Consider the following 12767-nt stretch of genomic DNA (forward strand, 5'->3'; position numbering starts at 1 on the left):
AAATTAAAAGACGCTTACTCCTTGGAAGGAAAGTTATGACCAACCTAGACTATATTAAAAAGCAGAGACATTACTTTGCCAACCAAGGTCCGTCTGGTCAAGGCTATGGTTTTTCCCGTGGTCATGTATGGATGTGAGAGTTGGACTGTGAAGAAAGCTGATCGCCGAAGAATTGATGCTTTTGAACTGTGGTGCTGGAGAAGACTCTTGAGAGTCCCTTATACTGCAAGGAGATCCAACCAGTCCATTCTAAAGGAGATCAATCCTGGGTGTTCATTGGAAGGACTGAAGCTAAAGCTGAAACTGCAATACTTTGGCCACCACATGCGACGAGTTGACTCACTGGAAAAGACTCTGATGCTGGGAAGGATTGGGGGTGGGAGGAGAAGGGGACGACGGAGAATGAGATGGCTGGATGGCATCACCGACTCGATGGAGATGAGTTTGAGTGAACTCTGGGAGTTGGTGATGGACAGGGAGGCCTGGTGTGCTGTGATTCATGGGGTCGCAAAGAGTCGGACACGACTGAGCGACTGAACTGAACTGAACACCCATTCATCTTAAAAAAGTATAAATTTGATCTTTATCCTCGTTTCTGGCAGAGCTCCTAAAATCTTTAGAATTTCCTAAGTAATGTACTGCAAGGAGATCCAACCAGTCCATTCTAAAGGAGATCAATCCTGGGTGTTCATTGGAAGGACTTATGCTAAAGCTGAAACTGCAATACTTTGGCCACCTCATGCGACGAGTTGACTCACTGGAAAAGACTCTGATGCTGGGAAGGATTGGGGGTGGGAGGAGAAGGGGACGACGGAGAATGAGATGGCTGGATGGCATCACCGACTCTGTGGACATGAGTTTGAGTGTACTCCGGGAGTTGGTGATGGACAGGGAGGCCTGGCGTGCTGTAATTCATGGGGTCGCGGAGAGTCGGACACGACTGAGCGACTGAACTGAACTGAACTGAACTAATGAAAGCAATGAAGTTGTCTTTTGTTATGTTAATGAGGTAACTTCCGGATCACACCTAAGTTTGCCAGGAGAACCAACTGCATGGTTATTGTATTGAAACTTTCCGTGATATCTAGGCCATGGAGAAGGTTTAGAGAGTGAATCAATCACTCAATGGCAATGACTTAACCAATCATGTTTATGTAATGAAGCCTACATGAAAATCCCAAAGGAGAAGATTCAGAAAGCTTCAGGTTGGGGAACCAGAATGATTTCACCAGGCCATGCCCCAGACTTCATGAGGACAGAAGCTCCTTTGTTCAGGACCTCCTCATCTTATATATGTCTTCATCTGGCTGTTTATTTGTATCCTTTACCATCTTTTGTAATAAACTGGTAATCTAGTGAGAAAACTGATTTCCTGAGTTCTGTCAGCTGTTCTAGCTAATTAATCGAACCCAAAGAGGGGTCTGTGGGAACTTCTGATTTACAGCCAGTCTGTCAGGGAAGAACTTGGATTTGTAGTTGGCATCCTGAGTTGGAGGGTGATCACTCGAACTTTCAGTTTGTAGCCAGGTGGTCAGAAGCACAGGTAACTATCTGGGCTCAAAGCTGGCATCTGAGGTGGAGGGCAGTTTTATTATAAAACTGCTCCCCGTACTGTGGAATCTGATGCTACCTCCAGGTCCACAGCACCAGAACTGAGCTGAGTTATAGGACACCCTATGGATGTGAAGCTGGACCATAAAGAAGGCTGAGCACTGAAGAACTGATGCTTTTGAACTGTGGAGAAGACGCTTGAGAGTCCCATTGGAGAGCAAGGAGATCAAACCAGTCAATCCTAAAGGAAATCAACCCTGACTATTCACTGGAAGGACAGATGCTGAAGCTGAAACTCCAATACTTTGGCCACCTGATGCGAAGAACTGACTCATTAGAAAAGACCCTAATGCTAGGAAAGATATGAAGGCGGGAGAAGGGGACGACAGAGGATGAGATGGTTGAATGGCATCACCTACTCAATAGACATGAGTTTGAGTGAACTGGTGAAGGATAGGGAAGCCTGGTGTGCTACAATCCATGGGGTCGCAAAGGGTCGGACACGACTGAGCAACTGAACTGATAGGATACCCAGCTCTTGTCCAAGCATTGCCTGAAGTCCACTCCACACACTGGAACTAGGTTTGGAGCCTTTAATGCTCCACATTACATGACATCAGGGAAATTAAAATTAAACAGCATTGAGACACCAATACACACCTATTGGAACAGCCCAAGTCTAGAAAACTGACACCACCAAATACTGACCAGACACTGAGCAACAGGAGCTCTCATTCATTACGGGTGGGAATGCAAAACAGTATAGACACTTAGGAAGACAGTTTGGCAGTTATAAAACTAAACATCTCTTACTACACGCTTCAGCAAACATGCTCATGTTATTTACCCAAATGAGTTGAAAACTTACGTGCATACAAAAATCTGCATAAGAATGTGAATAGCAACTTTTTCATGTGCTGTGCTAAGTCACTCAGTCGTGTCCAACTCTTTGCAAGTCTGTGAACTACAGCCTGCCAGGCTCCTCTGTCCATGGGATTCTCCAGGAAAGAATACTGGAGTGGGTTGCCATGCCCTCCTCCAGAGGATCTTCTTGACCCAGGGATCGAACCTGCATCTCTTCTGTCTCTTGCATTGGTAGGTGGATTCTTTATCACTAGCGCCACCTGGGAAGCCCAACTTTATTCATAATCACCAAAACAATCAAGGAATGTCCTTCAGAAGGTAAATGGATAAATATACTGTAGTACATCCCCACAATGGAATATATTCAGTGATAGAAGGAAATGAACTATGAAGCTATGAAAAGATATGGAGGGAACTTAGATGCATATTAGTTAGTGCAGGAAAATACGAAAAACCTATAAACTATGCAATTCCAACGATATGACCATCTGGAAAAGGCAAAACTATGGAGACAGCAAAAATATCAGGTTTCTGAGGGTTTGGGGTAGAAAGAGGGAAGAACATGGGGAGCACAGAAGATTTTTAGGCTACTGAAATTACTCTGTATGATACTCTCATGGTGGATACACGTCATTACACATTTGCCCAAACCTATAGATAAACAACAGCAAAGGGTGGACCCTACTATAAACTATGAACTTTAGGTGATAATGATGTGTAGGCTCATCGATTGTAACAAATGTACCACTCTGGTGGAGAATGTTGTGAATGGGGAAGGCTACGCATGTGGTGGGGCGGAGCATATGGGAAATTTGTGTACCTTTTGCTCACTTTTGCTGTGAACCTAAAACTTCCCTGAAAAGTAAAGTCAACTGAAACAAAACAAAACAAATCTTAATACCTTTAGGAAAAATACAACACCCTAAAGAGTTCAATATAAATTTCAAAGGAACAGCTAAATAAATATTGGAATGATTTTCTCTACTCTCTTTGCTGTCAAAACTATACATCCTTCAAAGTCCAGCCTGGAGGCCCCTTCTTCAGTGAAGTCTTCCCCAGTTTCTGGACATACTTGGTCACTCTACTCCCTGTGACACCATCCTACTATCACAGTACTAACACCATGCTACAGAGTTCAGTTCAGTTCAGTTCAGTTCAGTCGCTCAGTCATGTCTGACTCTCTGCGACCCCATGAATCACAGCACGCCAGGCCTCCCTGTCCATCACCAACTCCTGGAGTTCACTCAAACTCATGTCCACAGAGTCGGTGATGCCATCCAGCCATCTCATTCTCTGTCGTCCCATTCTCCTCCCGCCCCCAACCTTCCCCAGCATCCGAGTCTTTTCCAGTGAGTCAACTCGTCGCATGAGGTGGCCAAAGTATTGCAGTTTCAGCTTTAGCATCAGTCCTTCCAATGAACACCCAGGATTGATCTCCTTTAGAATGGACTGGTTGGATCTCCTTGCAGTACAAGGGACTCTCAAGAGTCTTCTCCAGAGTAGGAGTTCTCAAAATAGACTGAGCATCAGAATCACCTGGGAGAGTTTGTTAAAACACAGGCTTCCTGTCCCTGCCATAGACCTGAATTTGGGGATTCTGATTCTGGAGCCGATGAATTTCTAACATCCATCTAGATGACACTGATGCTGTGGTTCATGGACCACACTTACAGAAGTAGTGTTATGGTTTATTCTACACATGGCTGGCTCCCATAAGACTGACAGCTCAACAAGGAACCTCTCCAGCACATAACAGGCATTGAGTAAGCGTCTTACTTTTTTTTGCTTCTTTTTATCAGTCTCATTCTGTAAATTTTGAAGGGCATTTTGCATGAGCTTCATGTTCAAATCCTGCTCTTCTCTGTATTCCTGCTGCATACGCTCCATCTTCTCTTGGAGGGCTTTTTGCAAAGCAGCTCTTATTTCCTGTTTTGTCTTCTGTTTCTTTAGCTTATCCTGTTCATTCTCAAGTTTCACCTGTGCATTTTCATTTTCCTAAGGCGGAACAATAATGAAAATAATGCATCAGTACAGTTGGACAAAACAAAAAAGTTAATGCATTACATTTAAGAGGTGAGAATAAAGGGTTTCTTGGAAAGCACACACTCCTGGGTGTAAAGGGACTGTGAGACATAAAAATTGACTTTTCATTGCTGAATCAATGAAATTGCTGTGTGTGATTATAAAGTAATAAATAATGTGGAGCTCAAAATGCAGAAAAGTATAACAATAAATCACTTTTATTCTTAGTAACCATTCAGTTCAGTTCAGTTCAGTTCAGTCGCTCAGTCGTGTCCGACTCTCCGCGACCCCATGAATCACAGCACGCCAGACCTCCCTGTCCATCACCAACTACCGGAGTTCACTCAAACTCATGTCCACAGAGTTGGTGATGCCATCCAGCCACCTCATTCTCGGTCGTCCCCTTCTCCTCCCGCCCCCAACCTTTCCCAGCATCAGATTCACCTACTACCATTCTCAACATTTTGGCGTGTTGACCTTCCAGACTTTAGTCTTCCATGCGTATCTGCATGTCTGGATTTGGATACATTATTAACCAGCAATTAGAGTCTAAGAATGGAAATGTGCACATCAGTCAAATATACAAAAGTAGATTAAGCATTTTGTTCTTTAAAAAGTACTCCCCATTCCTCTCATTTTCTTATCTATCTGACCCTCCTGGCTGGCTTACCTGCGTGACCAATCAAGCAGTTTGAACTGGGGCACCAACGCTGCTGGGTGTTGGGAGTTTGGTAGAAAATCTGGGTATGGTATAAAGTGGGGTGTTAATCCCCCCACCAAAGGCATTTGAACTCTCCTGGAGGGATAAGTCCTTTCCCAGCTGGGACAGGAGATGACACAGATCCAGTGAGGAGATGTACAAGTCCCAGCTGACTTGATCTGAGACTCACAACAGCCATGAATACGATTTTTGGCTGGTGAGAAGAGAGTTATATGCTAGACTTTTCCATTAATGCCATGAGCAGTAAATCCACACTGAATTGTGAGAGTCAAATGAGATAATATAAGTGAAAATGCTCTGCAGTATTTAAGGCAAAACAGTGGACATCAAACATAAAAGCCAGTGGTATAGCAGGCCACATTTTTTAAAAAGTAAGACTGACTACAGGAAGCAGCAATCATCCAAATCAATCTATGAAACAGGCAGAAATGGAAATAGGAGAGAATTGTTAAGAAACCTACAAGTTGTTTACTATGTTTTGGTTTCCCCAGGTTAGTTCTGATTTTACACTGTTATGCTGAGGTTCTGAATTAACTATACCCCTTTCAATCTCAAATATGCCCAGATTTGAATGATAAACAATCACTCTTTCAAAAAGACTTATGACAGGACAGCAATGTTTGTATCCCAATTTAAATGTCAAATAACTTAGACAATAATGGAAATTTGATACTGATTTTAGATGATAACAATGAATTATTATTGATTTTTTTAAGTTTGAGATGTATAATAAAAGTCCTTAATTATATTGTTGTTGAGATGCATATTCAACAACAAGAATGTATTTAAAGGGGAAATGACATGTGTGGGACAAATTGTAAGTCAAAAATGGAAGGGGGTAGGATATAGAAAATCAATATATCAAAATATAACATCTCTTGAAACTGGGAGACTGGTACACAAGGGCTCATGGGACTCTCCACTTCTGTGCATTTGGAAATGTTCATATTATTACTATTTAATATAACAGTATTGTTATAACACATATTATTATAACATTAAAAGGGTGGAATTTATATAACATATAAATTACAAAATAATAGTGTTAAAGAAACTATCAGTGGCTGCTAGGGGTCAGGGTTGAGGATAGCGATAAAAGAAAATTTATATTTTGAGGATAAACAAGAAAATTTAAACATAAACTTCTCTCTGCCAGTTTGGGCCTCCTCCCTCCCTCTTTACAGTGCAATAAGCATCTTCATTACACATTAGCCAGACCTCCTCAAAGATGGGAATGCCTTCTTCACAGTAAAGATCAATTTTTATTTTCTTTCTTCTGACACTAGTAATGGAACTTCTTAGATTAATATTCTTTCCGAATTCTGTAAGGGGCCACGGTGACTTACTGCTTGCTTTATATGTATTTATCTGGACTATTTATATTTGATGAACTTTATGTAAAATACCAGTGTGTCATTTTGATGTATGACCCTTTGACTTGAAAAGGTATATGAAAGTGCCTTCAACCACTAACTGGCAGAGCAATTCTCAGAGCTTTGGAGAGTCTCTCTCCCATATTATAATCCTTGGTTTGGCTTGAATAAAATTCTCCTTTTCTTCTTAAGCAGGCCTACAAACCAGCTATTGTACCCACTGAGTTCACCATTCTACCACAAGCATTCCAAAAACCTACCACAAGGCGTGCCTCTTCCTCCTTCAGCTGCTGAGCCGCCTGCCTCTGCGCCTGGATGCTGGTGACCTGGGCATTTAGCCCTAGGCGCGTGTTCTCCACAAGCTCCTTCTGTCTCCTCTCCTCCTCAGCCTCTCTCCTCTCTTTGGCCAGGCGGTCTTCCTCCCAGAGCTTTGAGAACATCTGCTCTTCCACCACCTTCTGCCTTTTCAGCTCCTCGTTAAGTGCTATCTGAGCTTTCCGCTCCTCGCACACGGCTTTCTGATGGATACAAAACAGCTCAGCACGGAGCTCCTGGCAGCGTTCCCTGAAAGGGCAGTTTAAAAAAGAAATCGAGCCTTTCGTAAGACATTGCTCTCTTTAGGCACAAATCTGCACTGTCAGACACTGAAGTGAGAAAGTTAAAGAGCTGGATGTAGGCCATCTGAGCGTGGATACACATGGGGGAGCAGCAAGGTGGAAGACACCATGCCACAGACAAAATCCAGGCCCTGGGGTCAAGCGGAACAGCCTCTGCATCCTGGTTCTGTTTCCTGTGTGACCTTGGGTCACAAACTCCATCTATCTGAGCTTATTTTTATATCTGTAAAAGAACTGTCTGTTTAAGTTTCTGCTAAGGATCAGAGATAAATGGATGTAAATACCTGGTAGATAATAGGAACTCAGTAAATGGTAATTGCTGTGATTACTATTGAGGACACAGAAGAGGAACAAGTCCCTGCAACGTTACAGTTAGATTAAGGCTTTGGTAGAAAGAGACCCTGCGTGTACACCCAAGAAAAGATCCAAGGATAGAGTCTGCCTGATCACGGTGACGCTTCCCTATCGCCTCCGGATTCCAGACAGGGCAGGACACACGTCCACTAAAGGGCTTACCGTTAGAGTTGAGAAAACAGTCCTATTCTTGCCTTTCAGCAACCAGGTTTATGTCACCATTCAAGAGGAAATGTTATTTCAGTAAGTGTTTAGACCTTATTCTTTCTTCAGCTTTCTTCAAATGTTCTTCATTGAGCCCATTTTTAATATAAGAACTGTGAAATTCAACACTGACTGTACTTCAGAATTATTCAGCTATATTTTCTAAACTCCAGTCTTTCTTTCCTCCAGATCAGACTTCTTAAACCAGAATATCAGGGGATAAGACCCATCTGCATTTTTTTAAGAGTGCCTCATGTGGTTCTGACATTTAGCCAAGTTTGAGAGAACATTTGATGGGAAGGTGATTTTTTAAAAAAAAGAAAAAATCAATTCTTTCTGTCTTCTAAATCAAATTCTACACGAAGAAGCTAAAGTCTGGAGAATGAGCTCAACAAATAATTTTAAAGAAATCTGAATTGCTAAGACTGAAAGAAAGGATGAGGTCTAAACTCTTATTACCCAGTTCAGTTCAGTCGCTTAGCCGTGTCCGACTCTTTGCGACCCCATGAATCACAGCACACCAGGCCTCCCTGTCCATCACAAACTCCCGGAGTTCACTCAAACCCAGGTCCACTGAGTCGGTGATGCCATCCAGCCATCCCATTCTCTGTCGTCCCCTTCTCCTGCTGCAGTCCCTCCCAGCATCAGAGTCTTTTCCAATGAGTCAACTCTTCGCATGAGGTTGCCAAAGTATTGAAGTTTCAGCTTTAGCATCAGTCCTTCCAACGAACACCCAGGACTGATCTCCTTTAGAATGGACTGGTTGGATCTCCTTGTAGTCCAAGGGACTCTCAAGAGTCTTCTCCAACATTCCCTGATGGCTCAGCTGGTAAAGAATCCACCTGAAATGTGGGAGACCTGGGTTCAATCCCTGGGTTGGGAAGAACCCCTGGAGAAGGGAAAGGCTACCCACTCCAGTATTCTGGCCCGGAGAATTCTGGGTGGCAAAGAGTTGGACAGCACTGAGCGACTTTCACTTATTACCTGACGGTGGCCAATATCACAGAAAATGACGTTTATCAGACGTGGTTGAGTATTGTTTACCATTTGATGAGGATTAGTCTCACTTCTCTAAATGAATCTCTGTGAGAGCTGGGACTCAGGATATATTTCAGGAACATATGACCCATACTACTTACCCAGTGGCCAATAAATAATTGTTGGTTTAACTGATACATAATCATACTGATTAGCAACATACCAGCCATCCACATTCTGTGGAAGGTGCAATAGGTAACAGAAGCTGAAGTTACTAGGTTACCAAAACAAAAACAAAACACTTTAACACTGAAAAAAAAACCTCATCTGTCTAGAATTTATCAGTGAAATTCTCAGATTTGGCCATGATAACTTACTAAAGTCCTTCTCAATCCCATGATTCATATTCTAACAAAGCTATTCAATTAATGGAAATCTAAAACCTAAGAATAAGTATGGCTTATATTTTAAATTTTTATTTAAAATAAACTCTTCCTAAGTATAAAACTAATACATGTTCATTGCAGAAAAACTAGAAAATAAACAAAATTATGAAGATACTATAAATAATGCTAGTCCTACTAGTAAGAGATAAACACTCTTAGTATGTTAATATATATTTCTTTCCTATGTATATATCTTTTTACTAGAATTGGGGTCTTTATGCATATCTATATCTCCTGTATTTTAATTTTTCCACCCATCATTTTATTGGGAATGTTTTCTCATGAAATATTCTTTAAAATATTTTCTAACTTCAAAACTTTATTATAGTTTAATAAGCTGCAGAGTAGAGACTAGAGTCTATATCACAGTTTACTTAAACATTCCCCTGTGTGGTGAACATAAAGGTTACTTTCTGACTTTTATTACAATGTTGCAATGAACATGGTTTCTGTCACTCTTTCTGTTTATTGCTAATGATTTTTTTAAGGTAATTCCTTCCTTAATATAAAACCAGAGTACAAAAACATTCTTAAGGCAGTTAGTTGATGATACATGCTGCCAAGAAGGCCAGAATTAACACCATATGAAAGAGCTCATATCATATTCATTTTTTTAGATCAGTAGGTCTTCAAACTTTTTTGATTACACGTCTTTCAGTAAAAACAATTCTAAGCACCCACAATATTATTTATAAATTATATGAGGTTATTTAATATGTAACTATATCATATAAATTAGCTAGCCACAAAAATTAAAATGAGCTGAGCTGCTGCTGCTGCTAAGTCACTTCAGTCGTGTCCGACTCTGTGTGACCCCATAGACGGCAGCCCACCAGGCTCCCCCATCCCTGGGATTCTCCAGGCAAGAACACCGGAGTGGGTTGCCATTTCCTTCTCCAATGTGTGAAAGTGAAAAGTGAAAGTGAAGTCGCTCAGTCATGTCTGACTTGTAGCGACCCCATGGACTGCAGCCTACCAGGCTCCTCCGTCCATGGGATTTTGAGCTAAAAAGCATCAAATACCTACCTATTTTAATGATAATAATTACTAATAAGAGGAAAACTTTTTGTTGGTGCTTTACATGGTACTTTTACATATAAAATCTTATTTCATCCTCATAAGGACCTTATAACTTAGATGGGGCAGCAAGTATTATCCCCACTTCAGAGTTAAAGAAATCAAAACTCAGGGAGCCAAAATATCTTTCCAAGTCACAAAGCCAGGAATAATATTATTGACAATAGTTATTAAGTGCATATTATTTGCCAGGCAAGCAGTTTACATGTCTAAACTCTTACAATCTTCATAACAACCAATATTGCAACAAACGCTATTGTAAACTCATTACTACTATTTTATCCTCAGTTTGCAGATGAGGAAATGAAGGCACAGAGCAATATTGGGTAGCAAAGGTATCCACTGATAAAATGAAAGGACAAGCTACTGAATAGACAAAACATTTGCAAATGACATGACTGATAAGGGGTTAATATCCAACATATAAAAACAACCCATACAACTCAATTAAAAAAAAAAAACCAATTTAAAATGGACAGAGGAACTGAAGACATTTTTCCAAAGAGGACATGCAAATAGCCAACAAGCACATGAAAAGATGATTAGCGTATCATTAGGGAAATGCAAATCAAAACCACAATGAGAGAATTCCCTGGCAGTCCAGTGGTTAGGACGTCACGTTTTCACTGCCGTGCGCCTGGATTCAATCCCTAGTCTGGGAATTAAGATCCCATAAGCGACACAGTGTGACCAAGAAAAAAAGGAACAAAACCACAATGAGATTCCAGTTGTACTTGCTTGTCTGAATGGCTACCATGAAAAAGAACACAAATAACAAAGTTGGCAAGGATGTTATGCAGCCACAGTGGAAAACAATATGAATGCTTCTCAAAAAACTAAAAATAAAACTACCATATGACCCAGCAGTTATACACCTGGGTACATATCAGAAACAAACAAACAAACAAAAAACCAAAAGCTAAAAACACTAATTCAAAAAGACACATGCACCACAGTGATAGCAGCATTATTAATAACTGTCAAGATATGAAAGCAACATAAGTGTCCATTAACGGATGAATGGATAAAGATGTGGTACATATAGACAACAGACTACTCAGCCATAAAAAAGAATAACATTTTGCCAAAATGGATGGACTTGGAGGGCATTATGCTAAGTGAAATAAGTCAGACAGAGAAAGAGAAATACTGTACGTTATCATTCATATGTGGAATCTAGAAAATACAACAAGCTAGTAAACATAACAAAAAAGCAGCAGACTCATGGATATAGAAATCAAACTAGTAGTTACCACCAGAGAGAGGCAAGTGGGAAGGGGCAAAACAGGGGGAGGGGATAAAAAAGTTTTTTTCACAATGTACTCAAAAGCATGATCCATAAAACAAAAATCAATAAATTGGATTTCATCAAAATTAAAAACCTTTTCTCTGTGAAAGACCCCACTAAGAAGATTAAAAAAAAAACAAAACAAGCTACAGACCAAGAAAAAATATTTCAAAACTATATATCCTACAAAGGACTCATATCTGGAATATACAAAGAATTCTCAATACTCAACAGCTAATCCAGTTAGAAAATGGGCAAAAGACATGAAGATACATTTCACCAAATGGAATATACACATGGCAAATAAGCATATGAAAAGTTGTTCAACATCACAACCCATTAAGGAAATGCCAATTAAGGCCACAATGAAATATCACTGCACACCTCTGTCCTAATAATGACAGTATCAAAAGCTGGCAAAGATATGAAAAAAACTTGATCTTTTATACATTACTGGTAGAAATATAAAATCATACAGCCATGTTGGAAAATAATTTATTAGTTTCTTACAAAATTAAGCATACATATAAGACCCAGCATATGGCAATTATCTGAGAGAAAGGAAAACTTATGTTCACACAAATATATGAACACAAATGTTCATATTAGATTCATTCATAATAGAAAAAACTAGAAACAATCAAAATGTACGTCAATAAGTGAATGGTTTACAGAAATTTAAATACATCCACACAATGGACTACTATTCAGCAATAAAAATGACAAACTATTAATACATGCAGCAATTCAGATGAACTTCAAAGACAATTAATTGAAAAAGGCCAATTTTGACAGATCACATATTGTACAAGTTCGTATATACAATATCAGGAAATTATGAAGATGAGGGTGAGAGTGGTAATTGTGACTATAAAGGGAAGCACAAGGCAGACCCATGTGGTGATGGAATAGTTCTGTATCTTGATTGTGTGGGGTATTAGATGGATCTACATACATGATAAAATGGCACAGAATTATACATATACATTACGCCAATGTCAATTTCCTTGTATGATATTGTGTTATAACCACTGAAGGAAAACTGGGGTAAGAATATATGATATTTCTGTACTATCTTTGCAATTTCTGTGAATACATAATTATTCACAAGTAAAAAGTTTTAAAAGTCACTGGTTATCTTGTTATTATTCATTTTCTTTCATTATTGTTACTGAAAGTAATTTTGCTATTTAGAAGACCTGGAACAATAAAAATGACCCATTCTAATTATCAAATGCCACTAAATATACTAAAAGAAATTAATATACTAAT

At 39.9% G+C, this 12767-nt stretch overlaps 1 protein-coding gene across 9 annotated transcripts in view; it reads right to left on the reverse strand.

The window, feature by feature from the left end:
• Positions 1 to 12767, reverse strand: part of LOC129549846 (cilia- and flagella-associated protein 53) — a 63275-nt gene that overhangs the window by 20613 nt on the left and 29895 nt on the right. For all 9 annotated transcript variants that reach the window (XM_088833465.1, XM_055417363.2, XM_055417362.2 and 6 more), the window contains 2 exons: positions 6792 to 7095; positions 4192 to 4410 (listed from right to left, as the gene is read on the reverse strand). In XM_088833465.1, the coding sequence (XP_088689591.1) occupies positions 4192 to 4410; positions 6792 to 7095 (523 nt within the window). The remainder of the gene's footprint in view (positions 1 to 4191; positions 4411 to 6791; positions 7096 to 12767) is intronic.

This window comes from Moschus berezovskii, chromosome 28 (assembly GCF_049115385.1).
Source record: "Moschus berezovskii isolate FMDL1 chromosome 28, NW_MosBer_1.0, whole genome shotgun sequence".
NCBI classification, from domain to species: domain Eukaryota; kingdom Metazoa; phylum Chordata; class Mammalia; order Artiodactyla; family Moschidae; genus Moschus; species Moschus berezovskii.